This window comes from Helobdella robusta (assembly GCF_000326865.2).
Source record: "Helobdella robusta unplaced genomic scaffold HELROscaffold_4, whole genome shotgun sequence".
In the NCBI taxonomy this organism is placed as follows: Eukaryota; Metazoa; Annelida; class Clitellata; order Rhynchobdellida; family Glossiphoniidae; genus Helobdella; species Helobdella robusta.
In genome coordinates this window covers 4,707,064-4,722,407 of record NW_008704902.1, presented here as the reverse complement: position 1 = coordinate 4,722,407, position 15,344 = coordinate 4,707,064, and the positions used below count along the sequence as shown (strand labels likewise).

At 32.4% G+C, this 15,344-nt stretch overlaps 1 protein-coding gene across 1 annotated transcript; it reads left to right on the top strand.

Moving 5' to 3' along the window:
* Positions 1-2,071: 2,071 nt before the first annotated feature.
* Positions 2,072-14,957, top strand: HELRODRAFT_66728 (hypothetical protein; the record flags this gene model as incomplete). The annotated part of the gene is made up of 4 exons (XM_009024210.1): positions 2,072-2,249; positions 2,548-2,839; positions 3,170-3,569; positions 14,826-14,957. Coding segments are annotated over 4 exons (1,002 nt in total), but the record flags the coding sequence as incomplete, so codon positions are not given.
* Between the last annotated feature and the right edge of the window lie 387 nt (positions 14,958-15,344).

Here is a 15,344-nt window from a genome sequence, read left to right as displayed (position 1 = left end):
AGTCCGTTAATCGATAACGTTTGTGTGATTTCCAGTGGATTGATCTGATCTTTTCACATATCTATCAAAAAGATAAAAACTGAACGAGGTTAGCATTACATTTTACAATTCATTTATTTTTAGCCAGCTTGATTTTTTGCTTGTAAAAATATTTTAGTCCTTTGTTTTTGATCAGATACACCATTTCTAAGAATTTTTACTGAATTCAAAATGAGTATTAGAAAAGTTAATTAAGTATAAAAATTAAAATATCTGATTAATATTTTTCTTGAAAGTTTATATCGATCGTCCAATGTTTTTTTTCATGTTTCATTGATCAATTTGTTTCGTAAAAAGACTAAATTGGCTTGTAAAAGAAAACTTTATATTTGCAATAAAAAACAGCCACAACTCAATGTTTATCATGTTATTAATTAATTTTATATATTCAAATTTTCAAACATATCCAAATATTTTTTAAATTTTCAAATGTCCAACATGTCCAGCAAGTTAATAGCAAACACTTCTAACGTGTTTCATTACAACTGGCTCCTCTTACAATTGAGTTTTTATTGATGTTAACTCTGCAGCATTAGATGGCACAATTTGTAAAGAAAAGAAATCAAAGCAAGCAGAAGATGTGTGATTATTAAAGAAAAAACAAAAACTACAGCGAAAGCATTTAAAGTAGAAATTTCGCGAAACATTAAACATCACAACAAAGCTTTCCAGCAAATGCTTGGAAATTAAACGAAGTAGGAAAAAATGCAGTACATGGCAGCACGTTGTGAGACATTCCATGGAAGTCAGAGGAGTGATTGCGACGAACATGCATGCAGGCAGATCAATTATATAACGCTGCAAATATTTTAAATACGTCCAATCCTTTCACTCTGAACCGCTCAAAAAATTGTAGATTCGTTTTGAATGCAGTTTAATGGCTAACTTCTTATTTGTCCACAGAAAATCAAGTTATCATGTTTTCCGAATTGGTTGAATAATTTCTGTAGTATGACTTTTGATTAAGCCAAATTTTGAATTTTTAAAAAATTTTCAAGTTCTTAATACTGTATATTTTTTGTCTCTATCATGATAACTCACTGTCATTTTGTGCGCATTGACTGACAGCCTGCATGTATATTATCACTATTCAGCCTCAATTATAATTATCTATCTCAAACGCTGTGTGTATTGAACATGATGTATTGTTGATGTTGAAGGGTGAGTTAAAAGGTTATTCAATTTTCAAAACTGCATTGCTTTTTTTCAAATTCATTATCACTTTTTATTGTTGATAATTTTCCGTTTGTTTGTTGATAAAAATATTTTTCAAAAAGCAATCTTATACGCTTCATTTTACGAGTTTACAAGATAAAAATAATTAAGAAAACGAATAGAAATAAGATAAGATTTGTGTGGAAATTACTGAATGAAAAGTAAGCAGTATTTTGGTATATTAGAAACAAAGAATGTGGATGATGAAACTTTTCCATATTGTCGGTTAAAACAATTGTTGTGACTTGACGCTGATTTTCACAGAATCAATTCCATGGTGCTATTAGTTATTTAGCTGCTGTTCATTATTATTTGATTGTTGCATGATTATTGTTGTTGTTGTTTGTTAGTTATTTTCTCGATAACAAAAGTTTCATTTCCAAAAGGTCATTAAAATTTCAAAAAATTGTGTTAGGCCAAATAATTCAACAGCATGATGATAATTACCCAAAAATAAAAGTTATCCGAAAAAATAATTAAATAAAAGTTATTTAGCGATGATATTTTATTTTTTAAAGATATTTTATGATATATGTAGCAGTTTTTTTTTACAAAATTTAATAATGCTGCAAAAGTAATTGAGGAACTTTAAAATTATGAACATAATCAATTTTGTCACATATAGTTTTAAAATTGATCAAATTTTCTACCATGAAAAACTCATTTAACTCTCAGATGGATAACTTCCTGCTGGACATGAAATGTTTCGGTGGTCATCGAGCGTGATGCAATGACGAGCACCAAAAAACATTTTGACTGCACGATGAACAACGAAACAAACTGCATTCAGTCGCACGCTGTCGTCAACGAGAGGTTGATGAAGCGGCTGGATGGGAGTTCTCTGACGGCACTCGTCTATGGAGTCTTTGAGCCACCGATCTGCCTCATCACGTTGGTCACCAATTTTTTCGTTTGTTTGGTCCTGATGAAAAAGAAGATGAGGAATCCAACTTCTGTCTTGTTAGTGGCACTGGCAATGTCTGACACTCTCACGAGTAAGCTATTCATTATAACAGATCTTGTAGAGCTTTTCTTATTAGGACTAGAAAGGTTTTCATGATAATAGTTCTAGTAAGATTTACGTTGTTACAAATACTGTCATTAACTTCAATAAAATCATTCAACATTTATTGAACATTTTTATACAGTACACATTTTTGTTAAAATTAATACATCCCTCGTAAATTTAAAAACAGATTTCACCATATCCCCGATCTTAAAAATTGAAATAATTGAAAAACGGCCTTGTTAGATATTTTATAACAACTAAATATAAATTGATTTCCTGTCCAGGTGTGACACCTCTCCCTTTCTTCCTCTACTTCTACACAACGGGTCTCTACAAATATTATCTCCCTTACGTGCCCTACCACGTCTGCCCCATCTACGTGGCCTTCCAAGATGTCATCCCCACCATCTTCCACACTTGTTCAATCTGGCTCACTGTCACACTTGCTTTGCAAAGGTACCTCTTTGTCTGCCACCCAATCAAGGCCAAAAGGCTTGGTACAGTTTCCAAAACGGTGAAGGTCATTATTTTCGTGTTCGTCATGTCCGTCTTGGTGCATTCGTGCAAATTTTTCGAGTACAACTACTTACCTGAAGAATATTTCATTGGCGAGAACAGAACCATTGTCTTCACAAAAAATTTAAATCATGAAAAATTAATGAAATTAAAAATAAAAGAAAAATCTTCAAACCAAAATTTTTCTGAATCAAACGTGGTGCCTAGTTATTTCAACCAATCTTTTTCTCTTCACGTCTATTCGGCTCAGCACATCGTTCATTCTTCAAATGCTGCCAACACGACAGCACAAATAAATTCGTACAACACCCAGAACATGAATACGAATACTTCTTATGAGTGCGATTTTATTAATAGAACCAGCAATTGCTTTGTTCACAATTATTCAAGCAATACAATTATCAACGATGAAAATGATATGGGCAGTTATGAATCGAAACACCTCATAAATGGATGCTACTTAGAGCAACGAAGTTTGATGAAAAACTACAACCGAGTATACATCTTCATCTATTATTTCGTCATTCGCATTTTCTTCATCTACGTGTTGCCTTGCTTAGCTCTAGTCATCGTCAACCACATCCTCATCAGGGAGATGAAGAAAGCCAGAGAGAGAAGAATCAAACTGCTGAAGATGAAGCTGCATGGAAAAGCGGCAGTCAACTGTTTGTGTGAGAGCCACACATCCACCATGATGCTCGTCGTCGTCGTCGGCATGTTCCTCGTGCTCGAACTGCCCCTCGCCATCTTCTACGTTATAATGGTTGCTGGCTTCTATCTCTCTATCGAGGTTCGTATTTCTTGTAATATATATCACAAGTTATAAATTAAAACTGAATTTTTAATTATAAAAAAATTGTTATTGGACAAACTTTTGCTCTTTATAAAATACCTAATTCAGCATGTAATGTTTCACAGTTTTATTCGAATAAAAATATTGAAAAATGGAAATTCAAATAAACTTATTTTTACAATTAATTTTGATTTTAGATTGTGTTTACGTAAAAAATCAGTTGAAACAATGAGAGGTAGATTAATATGCAGGCGCGTGCACTGCGTTCGTGCTCTTTGAAATTTTCGAATTTTTGCTCATAATGATTTTCAGTGTTACATTTTTTGGAAGTAGCAGCACAAAATATGGCATCAGAAATAACTTTTGTGGTTTGTTGAATATTGAAACAATGAATATAAGAACCGAAACAGATATTAATCTAATTTAATTCAATGAATGAAAACTAAAAAAATTCTTACTTTAGTTTCTGAAACAGAACTTTGAATGAATGATTTTGAATTATGTGAACATTAAAAAATAGTGTATAATGCATCATCGGTAGTTTTATAATGAATTGAAATATTTTCTCCGCTCTTCACAACAGACGCCAGCAAAATTAGTGGCGCGTTTTGGCTAAAGCTGAATTTCACGCTTAAATTTTTAAACTAAAACTACCTCCATATTAAGGTGCGTGTTAACAAAGACATAAATTTTTCCGTTTTGATAATTTTGATAATTGATGTCAAAAAATAAATTAAAAAATAATGATTCAATGTTGAGAATACTTCATCAAGCGAAAACTTAGATATTATTTGCCGATTATAGATTATTTGCCAACTTAATGAAAAGTAATGTATTATTATTATTATTAATCTTATTTTCGTTGTTGTTGTTGATGTTGTTATTGTGTTTGTTGTTGTTAGTTGAAACGTTGTTGATCCCATGCAACGAATGGTTTGATTGTTCTGCTGCCATCGCCATTTCCTTCTATCTTGTTGCTCCATTCAACAGATATTCAATCAGTTGCTGTTCTAAATTGTTCGTTCACCGACGCGTGAAACGTCAATAAAGTTTTTATGCACATTTTATGTGACATACGTTTGAATGTAGAATTGATCAAAATGCAAAAATTTGTTATCACGCTTGCAATAAATTAAAAGTTTTGTTGGTTTTTCAGGAAAATAATTCCATGAATCATTCCCAGGACATTTATTATTATTCATTTGTTTTAATCATCTGCAATCAGGTGATCCCTATCCTACCTATGTTTATTTTAAAATTATTTTTCAAATTATCGCAAAATTGTTTAAAAAATTTGAAAAATTCGAAAAAGTTGTTACGAAAGAATAAATGTAATCAAACATTCATTGCACCGAGAATTCGTTGGGCGCGTTGAACGGTTGGGAAGTTACGGTAATCTAATAATATTAATAACCTGCGGCAGTCCATTAAGCGGTGGGCGGCGGCCATTGAAAATTAATGACGAACGGGACAAAGTACGAACGCGTTCATAAAACAGGCGTGAACAGCTAAACAACGTTTGAGAACTGATAACACGACCCGATATTGCGAACGCACAATCATGAACGTGTGTGTGTGTGTGTGTGTGTGTGTGTGTGTGTGTGTGTGTGTGTGTGTGTGTGTGTGTGTGTGTGTGTGTGGTGCCAACTAATTCAACAGGCGCTCTTCAGTTACAAAACATGCTACTTAATATGTATGCAACGCACTGTCCACCTCTCATTATATTTCAACTTTCATTGGAGTTTCATGAAAACTTACGATGAAATGCGTTTCATACATTTAGCTATTAAAAAATTTGAAAAAATAGTTTTCACATTTTACTGAAATGAAAATTATTCCATCAAATGTTAAAATTGTCATCTTACAGTATGTATACGTTAAATTCAATTAAATGTTGATGGAACCATTTAATGTGACACTGGCTGATACTTAATTTTCATTCATTTGTGAGCTGTGAAAAGTCAATGAAAAGTTATTTTTTTATAGAATTCCTTTTGTAAAATAATTATTTTCGTATAAAAAAATTCTAATTTTTGAAAGTTCGCAAAAATGATGTGGGCTGTAAATGTTATAAAAACAAATGTAGATCATAAAAATGCAGCAATTATTTTTTTTGCATGAACCAGTTTCAAATAATTTTAATTTTTTTTTATTTTTCAAAACAACGCCTCACCCATTCAAACCTCGTTATCATTTTAACGCCGAATTAAATAGAAAACAAGCAGCATAATATTCATACAAAATGTAAAATATATACAATAAAGAAACATACATTATACAATACAAAAACATTCAACAAAAACAACAGGCAATACAAAACGTATATATATTATTTATCATACGAAACTTACATTACAGTACATAACTTTTACTACTGATTAGTGAATTAGTTATCTCAGTTGGTAAAAATGTCATGTCTCAGGTTATTAGCATGCAATGACCTGGCTTGTTAGAAACTCGAAAACTGTTAAATGATATACAGCCTCCGGTGGCATACAATATAAGAAAGTATATGAGAGCAGGTCGGCAAATATGTTCATGGAGGCTTATGAACAAAAAACAAAAATGTGCATATTACAGAGCTGGAATATAGAAAGCAATTTTTGAACAAATAAGATCAGCCATGCTTTATCGCCGATTATAATAACTATTTATTTTTAACTGGAGTTTAATTTTGAAAAGTATTTTTGTTCTGTAAATTTCTTCTTATTAAATTAAAATTGTTGCGAATGTCTCAATTGTAAATATATAATTGTTGCCATTGTTTCGTCTTATACTGTGAGTCAGTTGGATAAAAAATGAATAGTTGATTTATTTGTATATAGTGAAACTTCATTTAGTTACTAATAAAGACTAAATGCTCGCGAAGATATGACTAAGATGGATTTGCAGGGTACGTGATAAATAATTGTTTGTGCTGTTTTTGTTGCTCTGGCCACTCAGAGCATGTTGAAACTGATGTGTGCATGCATGCGTGCGTGCAATGTTCAATTTGGCCTGGAAAGTTGCTGAAGTTGTGAGAACAAAATTTGATCGTATTTATTCATTCATAACACCAAAATATTTCCATATATGGCTGACAAAACATTAAATAAATCTCAACTGATCCAAAAATGCGACGAGAAATAATGCCTCAATGAAGCGTTATGGCATTCAGATACGGAAGTGTTTCTTAAAAACGATCATATATTTTCTGAGGATGTTTTATTAAAGTCACACGAAATATTTTTGCATCAAAGAAGAAAGTGATTTATTTGAAGTTGCAAATTAATATTGTATTAAGCGCCAGCCATAAACTACACGTTCGTCATTCATCGGTGGATGTTTTATGAGTGGGACCTTCTTCTCAACGTCCATTCACTCTTTCTTTCCAATCTTTTGTTTCTACGCTATTTAAGTCGTTGACGATAAATCATTTTTGTTTTCTAGATATTTTAGTTTTTGTTTTCAAGCGTTTTTTATTATCTGCAGATTAAGGCAGTGGCGTCGGCACCATAAAATTCGCCATGGACAAATCCCTCATTTGCGCACTTCAACTGAAATTTACATGTTTTGGCGATCTATATCGAAACCACTAACTTATTCCTTAAGATGCTAATTTCTTTTAACTGCGAACTTGTGCGGCCTACTACTTTATAATTTTATTCCACAATTTTGTTTATATTATGTCTATTTATGATGTCGTTTCTGTTGGTCTTGGTTGCAAACTTTGATGAATAATATTCCTTTATGAAAAAAGTTCTTAGAAATGCGCCTTCTTAAAATGGTGCCGCGGGCAACTGCCCTGGCTTGCACCGTCATCCCCTTTGCCACTAGATAGATATGCTAGAAGAAGTTAGAACGCGTTGATTATTTTTGAAGTTTTCCATAATTAAAATATTTTTATACATCAACATAAAATAATGAGATCAACTGTCTCGTCATCGCTATAGTTAGTTTTTTTCATAGAAATACTTATTATTATTGCCCAAGTTCACGCCACCTACGTGATAGCTCCAACTTCTCGTTTGAATTTTCTTAAACAAATTTTTTCATTATTGTTTTCACATTATAATTTTAAAAACTTTTACATAAAAATTATTGTCACTATTTGATTTAAAAATAAAAAAACAACTACGAGAACAAGGTCAACCGCTTTGACGTAAGAGGATGGAAAGCCAATCTGACGTAAGAGAATGGAAAGCCAACCTGACGTAAGAGAATGGAAAACCATCACGACGTAAGAAGATGGAAAGCCAACATGACGAAAAAAGATGGAAAACCTACATGATATACGAGGATGGAAAGCCAACATGACCTAAGAGGATGGGAAGCCAACATGAACAAGCAGCAGGTGAACAAAGAAAGAATTGTTGGAAGACATCGAGATAAGCTCAACAAAGTATACAACAAAGACAATCAAAACAATTAAAAGAAGAAAATTAATTACAAAAACATAAAAATATTGCTGTTGCAACAGATAAATAGCAGCACCATTAAAGGAATCATTATTACAACCATCAATATTAGCACGAACGATTAAAACCTACTTAGCAGAAATGATACAACCACGTGTTGACAACATCAACAAAAACTGAACGAACAACTGAAAAACTACAGTGAAATTATGAACAACCCAATTAAAAAATTTTCAATTTTGTTTAGTTTATGAAATTCACGCTCACATCATACAAGACGACAGAAACATCACATGCTTCCTAACAAACAAAACTTATAAGCCTTTGCATTTAAAAAATTAAACTTTTGATTAATTGTTCAGCGTTTCAATTTTGATTGAGTTTCTGTGAAATATCAAGAAGAGGATGAAGAAAATAAGGACTATGAAGGCATGTTGTGGAGGTGGGAGTATGCTGTTGGGAGGTGGAAGAGACATGAGAGACACGTGCATAATGAATCGTCCCTATAAATATTATACAGATTGTTGATGCTTGGTTCATCAATAATTAATGATGAATGATATATAGTTATTACCTGGCCAATGTTGAGATAAGAGTACGAATATACTTTTTATTATATAGGCACGTATGTGAATGGGAAACACGTAAATAATATAAAGAATAATGTTTTGTAACATATAGAGTCAGTGCCAAAAAAATAGATAGTGTACAATATTTTTAACGTAGTGCCAACACCAATATTGTCATGTTTGGTCATGACGCAGTATATTTTGAAAACAATTTTGTGGCCCTTCAAACGTTCAATATGATGTGTACAAATAACTGATACGAGCATAATTAGTTGAAAGAAAATAACGGAACAGCCAATCATACGTTTTTGTGTACTTTTGTATGCCGAATAATACAAAATTCAAGACAAAATGTTTGACTTTTACAAATAAAAATACGGCAATTTGGAATAAAAATGACGTTCAGTATTTTATCATGGCCGGATCAAACGACGAAAAATAATCAAGATAAGAATGTATTATCCGCAAGATAGCAACTTCAATTGCATGGTGGATGCATCTTAATCAGCTGCCTCGTTTCCCATCCATACTTCATGAACACTCATTAACATATTTACTCTGAACTTTTATCGTCAACAAAATTTACTTTCGTTTCGTTGCTTAAATCTTAATTTCGTTAGAGATTGAATTTTCGATTTATAACTGTATACATTATATTGAAACGTGTGAATCTCATACAAATCTAGATTTGAAGATCGGAAGACATTTTGAAAATGTTTAAACTTTGGACGGTGGCCAAGATTTGTGGTCATGTGACTGAAGACCTTTTTTTACTTATTACGTCCATTTTCGGTCGACGATTTTGGACATAAAACGGGGCTTTTTCTGTCCATGCAATGAGTTTTATTGACTTTTATTAAAGATACTGCTCACGACACTGACCCCCTCCTAGATCCGCCACTGCAGGGGACCTCTCTAAGCACAACCACTAACAATACCATAATTGTTTTAATACTAGCAAATATTTTTATGACTTCCACTCAGACATATTGATGTAAGCGCTATTTTACAAACCTCAGACATAAACAAACCAGATAGGCAGGCAAATAAATACACACACACACACACACAGACAGGTAAGAAACGAGTTCAGTGCAATCAAGAAGTTTGGCACGCATGCACATTATTGATTAGAAGATGAAGATTGAGTGCAAAGGAAATTTTTCTAAGCCAAACTAAATAATTCGATATTTAATGGGATTAGCTCATCAATGCAAACAAAGTGAATTTAGTTGTTAAAGTTGGAAAATTATGAAAATTACATAGAAAATTATTTCGCCTATGTCAATTTATATAACGGTGTTGTTGTTCTTCAATGACGATTTATTGATGTAAAGATTATAATTCATGCAGTGGAATGAAGTTGCAAAAACATGAAAAAAGATTAATTTTATCAAAAGACGCAATCTAATCAATCAATTAAAATCTTAAGATTGTCAACGCCACTAACAAAAAATAATGCGCGTCGATACTGCTTTCGCTACTTAGATAGAAATGTATCGTCGAGCATCATTGGCCATCTGCTACTGCCAAGTTTTCGACATAAAAAAAGAAAAAGATAATTTGGAATTTATTAATTTCGATGCAGTGGGCAAAATTTATATTCACTATGAAAAAAGAACACGAGACAAAAGTTGCAATAGAAAAAAATTTGAAACCATTATCAAGCGACGACTTGCAATTAATGAACAACAAATATTGTAAAATAATTATCTCTTTCATGAAGTTACATGAGACATCCTCTCGTAAATAGATGAAAGCATCACCATACAATTAGGTCATTCACTGTACAAGCAAGCAAATGCATTATAAACTCTGGTTTTAATATTCTGAAATAGACTTAAGCAACATCCGTGTACCATACGCATCTAAAACCTGCTGTAAAATATTTTCCTAAACAAATATTTAAAAAATGTGCACCAAAACACAGCGTAAAAGCAGAAACGAAAGTTTTTATCTTTCTTTAATGTTTTTGGAGCTAATGGATTTCAACGTTGGAACTCTGCTGCGTGTTGGCTGGTGGTGTATTTGTTCACATTCATGTGCAATTTCTGTTCCATTATCATCAAAAACTGAACAAGTCAGAACTTTTAGCGTTGTTTCATAATAATAAAACATGCAATGTAATGTTTGTAATGAAATTCACGCACAGCGAATTTATTTACTTAAGCACTGTGGAACATTATGTGACTTTTTTCTGAACATGAAACCCTTAATGCACTGTGTTGCCTTGATGAAGTTATTTGTGCTTGTTAAAAATCATGCCTACAAAAAATGCTTTCTCGACTTTCCCTGTCCTCTCTGTTCCTTGTCAATTTTTTTACATTTTACTTTAATATTAGCGACCGTTAGCGAATATCGTTGTAAAACTAATGTTAAGGCAAATGATGTTGAATATTACCAGGCTAAACATATAAATAAATAAATCCTTACAAAAGGTTACGATGCTTTTAATTCTAAGCTAATCACTCAACATGCTTTCACTTGGCAAGTCATTTCGAAGTCGTTATGCACTTATTAGATGTAATTTCATTTTATTTTCATAGAAAGAGAACCGAAACATGATTATGAGGAGTGTCTCAATATTTCACTTTCCTATTAAATATTATTTTTTTATTAATTTAAATTTAATCATCTTTATTAACACCGGCAATAAGTAATCTTATTTAAACTCACCAAATAGTATTATTATCGTAAACAGTAATGCTTGTACTACCTAGCGTCATTATTATTCTCATTATAAATTATGTCTAAGCTTATAATCATATAGAAAAGAAAGATACCCTTGTTTGCTGATGATGGCATTTTTAATAATACTACAATGATCAGTGGCATTGCCATGCATATGTAGTCGCATCGTTTGTTTGTATTTACAATTTTCTTGTTTTCCATTTTTTCATTAACACATCTTAGCACCGGCGAAAAAAAACTAGGCGTTAAAACCTTTTTACGTTGAAACAATTCTGTCTCGGGTGTTTTTTTTGGTTAGCGAACAAAAAGTTGCGAAAAAAATTTGAATAATTTGGCAGTAGAAGTATTACATCTTATCACACTTTACATAATGCAACGAGCTGGTCGGTTGTTAAGGGAAACCATTTTACATTCAAATTCATTTTACTTTCTCTCCTTGTTGTTGCCGGCTGACGACTTCCTGGAATAATTTCAACATAGTTTTTTTCATTATTATAGCTGTTTGTAATTTGTTTATTGAATGATGCATTTAAATGTTTTGATTGATAATATAGATTTTAAATAATAAATGATTGATGTTTTGATTGATAACGTAAATTTTAAATAATGAATGAGATTTAATAACAATTGTGAACATTGTTTGAAGTGACTTTATTTCAATTAAATGTGTTAATGTAGTATAATTTTAATTGCATGAGATGTTAGCATAGCATACGATTATTACAACACAATCTCAACCACATTCTTTAAAAAATTAAAAATCTTTATTGTCCTGCCCGTTTTTGAACCTTCAAGCAAGACATACTCCTTTTCGTGGTTCACATTTACGGTCCCATCCAAGTGTTGCAGTCATATAAGCAGGCCAACTTGGCAGCTTGCATGAACCTCTTTTGCAATTTTCAAACTGCCAACATTAGTTTCCTAATGCTATTCTTCCAAAGCTGACGTTCCAATGTTTTTCTTTTTTCAATAACATCAAGAAAGCAGTTACAATTATTTTTCAATAACGAATTAAGAAAACAAAAATGATAATGTTTACGTAAATAAGCATAAGACTAAAATGAATTGAAAAAGCCAGTAGAAGGAAGGTGATGGCTACTGTTGTAGGAGGCGGTGGTGGGGATCGTTGTTTGCGGTGCTGTCCTCCGAGCTTTCGTTTCGTGACGTTTGTTCATGAAGCGTAGAATGAGATGCAATTAAAGGGGAGGATGGAATAAAACAACTGTGACGTGGAGCAGTTCTTACATGGCACGTGCACTAGCTGCTGACTGGAAGACGAATGCTGATCGAGTTGAGTGGCTGGTTTGTTAGCGATGTAGCTCTTCTTCTGCTCTTCGTCGACTCTCATTTGCCTTTGATTGTTTCTGTTTAGATTGTTTTAAAAATTAAATAATGTGGAACACATACATAAAATATATTACACAAAAACAGACATATATTAGACTACAACATACATAAAATATATTACACAACAACATACATACATTTATTACACAACCACATACGTACATATATATCACACAACAACTGCACGTGCAATGAGCTTGAAAAAAACAACACAAAATTACTAATTTGGAAGGGCCTTTCAAGTTGGGAACAGAGGAACAATAGAATGATAAAAGTGACGTAAACTTTTGATATCGGTGGAAAATGAGAGAGAGAGATAATTAATTGATTGTGATGCACCTGACTGTGCCTGACTAACATCATTCCGACGCATTGCTTGCACGCTCTGCACGTGTTTGCTGGATAAGGTGAAGGTCATTTGTGGGGAGGGGTTTGCCCACTGGATGCATGGACAAAAAATAAAATAAATGATGAATGGATGGAAGGATGAATGGCATATAAAAGGAGAAAATTAATTTCTGAAATTTGATTGATGGATGATATTTTTTTAAATGTATAATTCACGACACACAGGACATTAATTAAACCAAACTCCAGCAATTTCTATTTCAATTGTTATTTTGAGTCTAAGAATAAAAAATGAGTAAATGAAAACCAGCTGAGTTATGAAATAAACCAATAAATACCCAAAAAATAAAACAGTAGAAAGAAGTCTTGTTAAAAAATGAGAATATTTAGTTTTTCAGAAATTTCTAATAAACTCATCGAGTTTGAAATTTTTCTTTTTTTTGGAGTTAATGTTTCAAAACTTGCAATGAATGAAATATTACGGAGTGCAAAATTCCTCGTGATTCACTGAATCAATTTTTATATCTTTACCGGGGATCAATTTTTGTGACTCGTTAATAGCCAGTCAAATGCACGAGCGACATCAGCCTACTAAAACAAAATTCAATTTTTATCGAGTTGCTTTTTTTTAAGTTTTCAGAAAAATAATGCACCTCCTCCCGAGAATATCACATTAATATTGTGGGTCATTTGATTATCTGTACGGAGGCAAGTAATTCAATTTGAAAATTTATGTTGCGTACGTATATCAATTGCATTTTTAATGTTGAATTTGTAATTAATAAGCAATTGATCGTTTAGAGTTTTTTTTATAAAGGTCTCATCATTAAACTATACAACTACTGATTCTAACTCAAAAAACGACAGAGTTTGGACTAAGGTATAGGTTTTAAAACAATAAAGTTACTTCCAAATCACATGTTAAATTATGTTTCACTTTGGTGGGTTCGTACATTTTTTAAAAACGCGCGAGCTTTAAGTTTATTTAATAAGCTGTTTGACAAAAAGTTCTGATTCTCAAACACTAATCTGGTATTCACGGGAGATAGCACTGAAAATTTTTTGTCCATTTCGTTTTATTAATTATGCAATCTTTATCTCCAAATCTTCAGTTAACGTTGTAACGTATCATTTTATATATATTACATTAACGTTCACGCTGAAGATGCAATATGTGCCCTCGACAAACACCTGAATCACAAATAATATTATGGTAGGTTCATCACATTTGTATGAATTTCTTTCATTATCCAACGTGAATTTAAAGTAGGTATGTGCAGTACAAGTGGCGGATCTGACATGTTGGTGAGAGGTCGAATTTGATATTGTTTGTGTCATTGATGAGAAGGTGTTTGCACATTTTTGTGCTGCAGCAGAAAGGAGTGTGGTGATGGAAAAAATCGTTTGCTTGTATTTTTTGAAAAAATTTTCAAAAACGCGTGTACGTATATTCTCCAATTTTATTATTTTTTAACTATTTGCATGCTTGTAGTTTATCTGCTGGACCAACTAACTCTTCAATACACGAGTGTAGGTGTGAGTAAATTCGAAATTATTCCAATTGTCAGGTTTACGATACTTTCAAGAGTTTGGCATTAATCTGCCTATGCAATCGCTCTGAAACGTTTTTCGTCTGTTCTTATTTTTTTTCAGAAATCATTTCTAATTGTTTCAAAGGTAATAAAGTATTTGAATTGTAAAAAAAATTGGTATGATATTTGAAAATTTTTCAAGTCGTGTTTTATCTCCAAACTATATATTTTATTTAAAATATTAAAAATTTTTAAATCTGAATACCAATTGTGTGGCTATCATTTTTTTTAATTATTTCAATTCGAAATTAATTTTATGAAAAATCTTTTAATGTTGACTCATTCTAAAAAATGTACTTCACCGAACAGTTCATCAGTCAGAGCAGTCAGCTGCACTTTTCGATCCTCCTGAACCTCCTCATCCTCATCAGCTACCCCATCAACTTCTTCATCTACTGCATCATGAGCAAGTCATTCAGAACATCATTCGTTCAACTCTTTAAAAATAGAAACATCTTTTTTAAGAGAAAACGTAAGCATTCCGAGAGAAATAATTTGTCTGCCGGTCAAATCAAATGTCCGCTAGCATCACAACAACAACAAATAAATCCATCTTCGAAACTTCAAAATAATCACAAAGAAAATTCAAACGAAGCATTTGGTTGCGACAGAAAATTACTTGAGCCTGGGAGCTTTGCAGAAACAAAACCACCACAAATTGCCACCAATCCTCTCTCCCCTCCAACTGGAGAGATGATGTTCACAGCGGATGGAACCTTCCAACACCCACCCAGACACCTCAAAAACTGCAGTGCTAACAACGTTCACTTGGACGGCCATGTTAATTGTTTGCCGTTGAGCAAGTTGAATGCCGTCAATGAAAGTTTC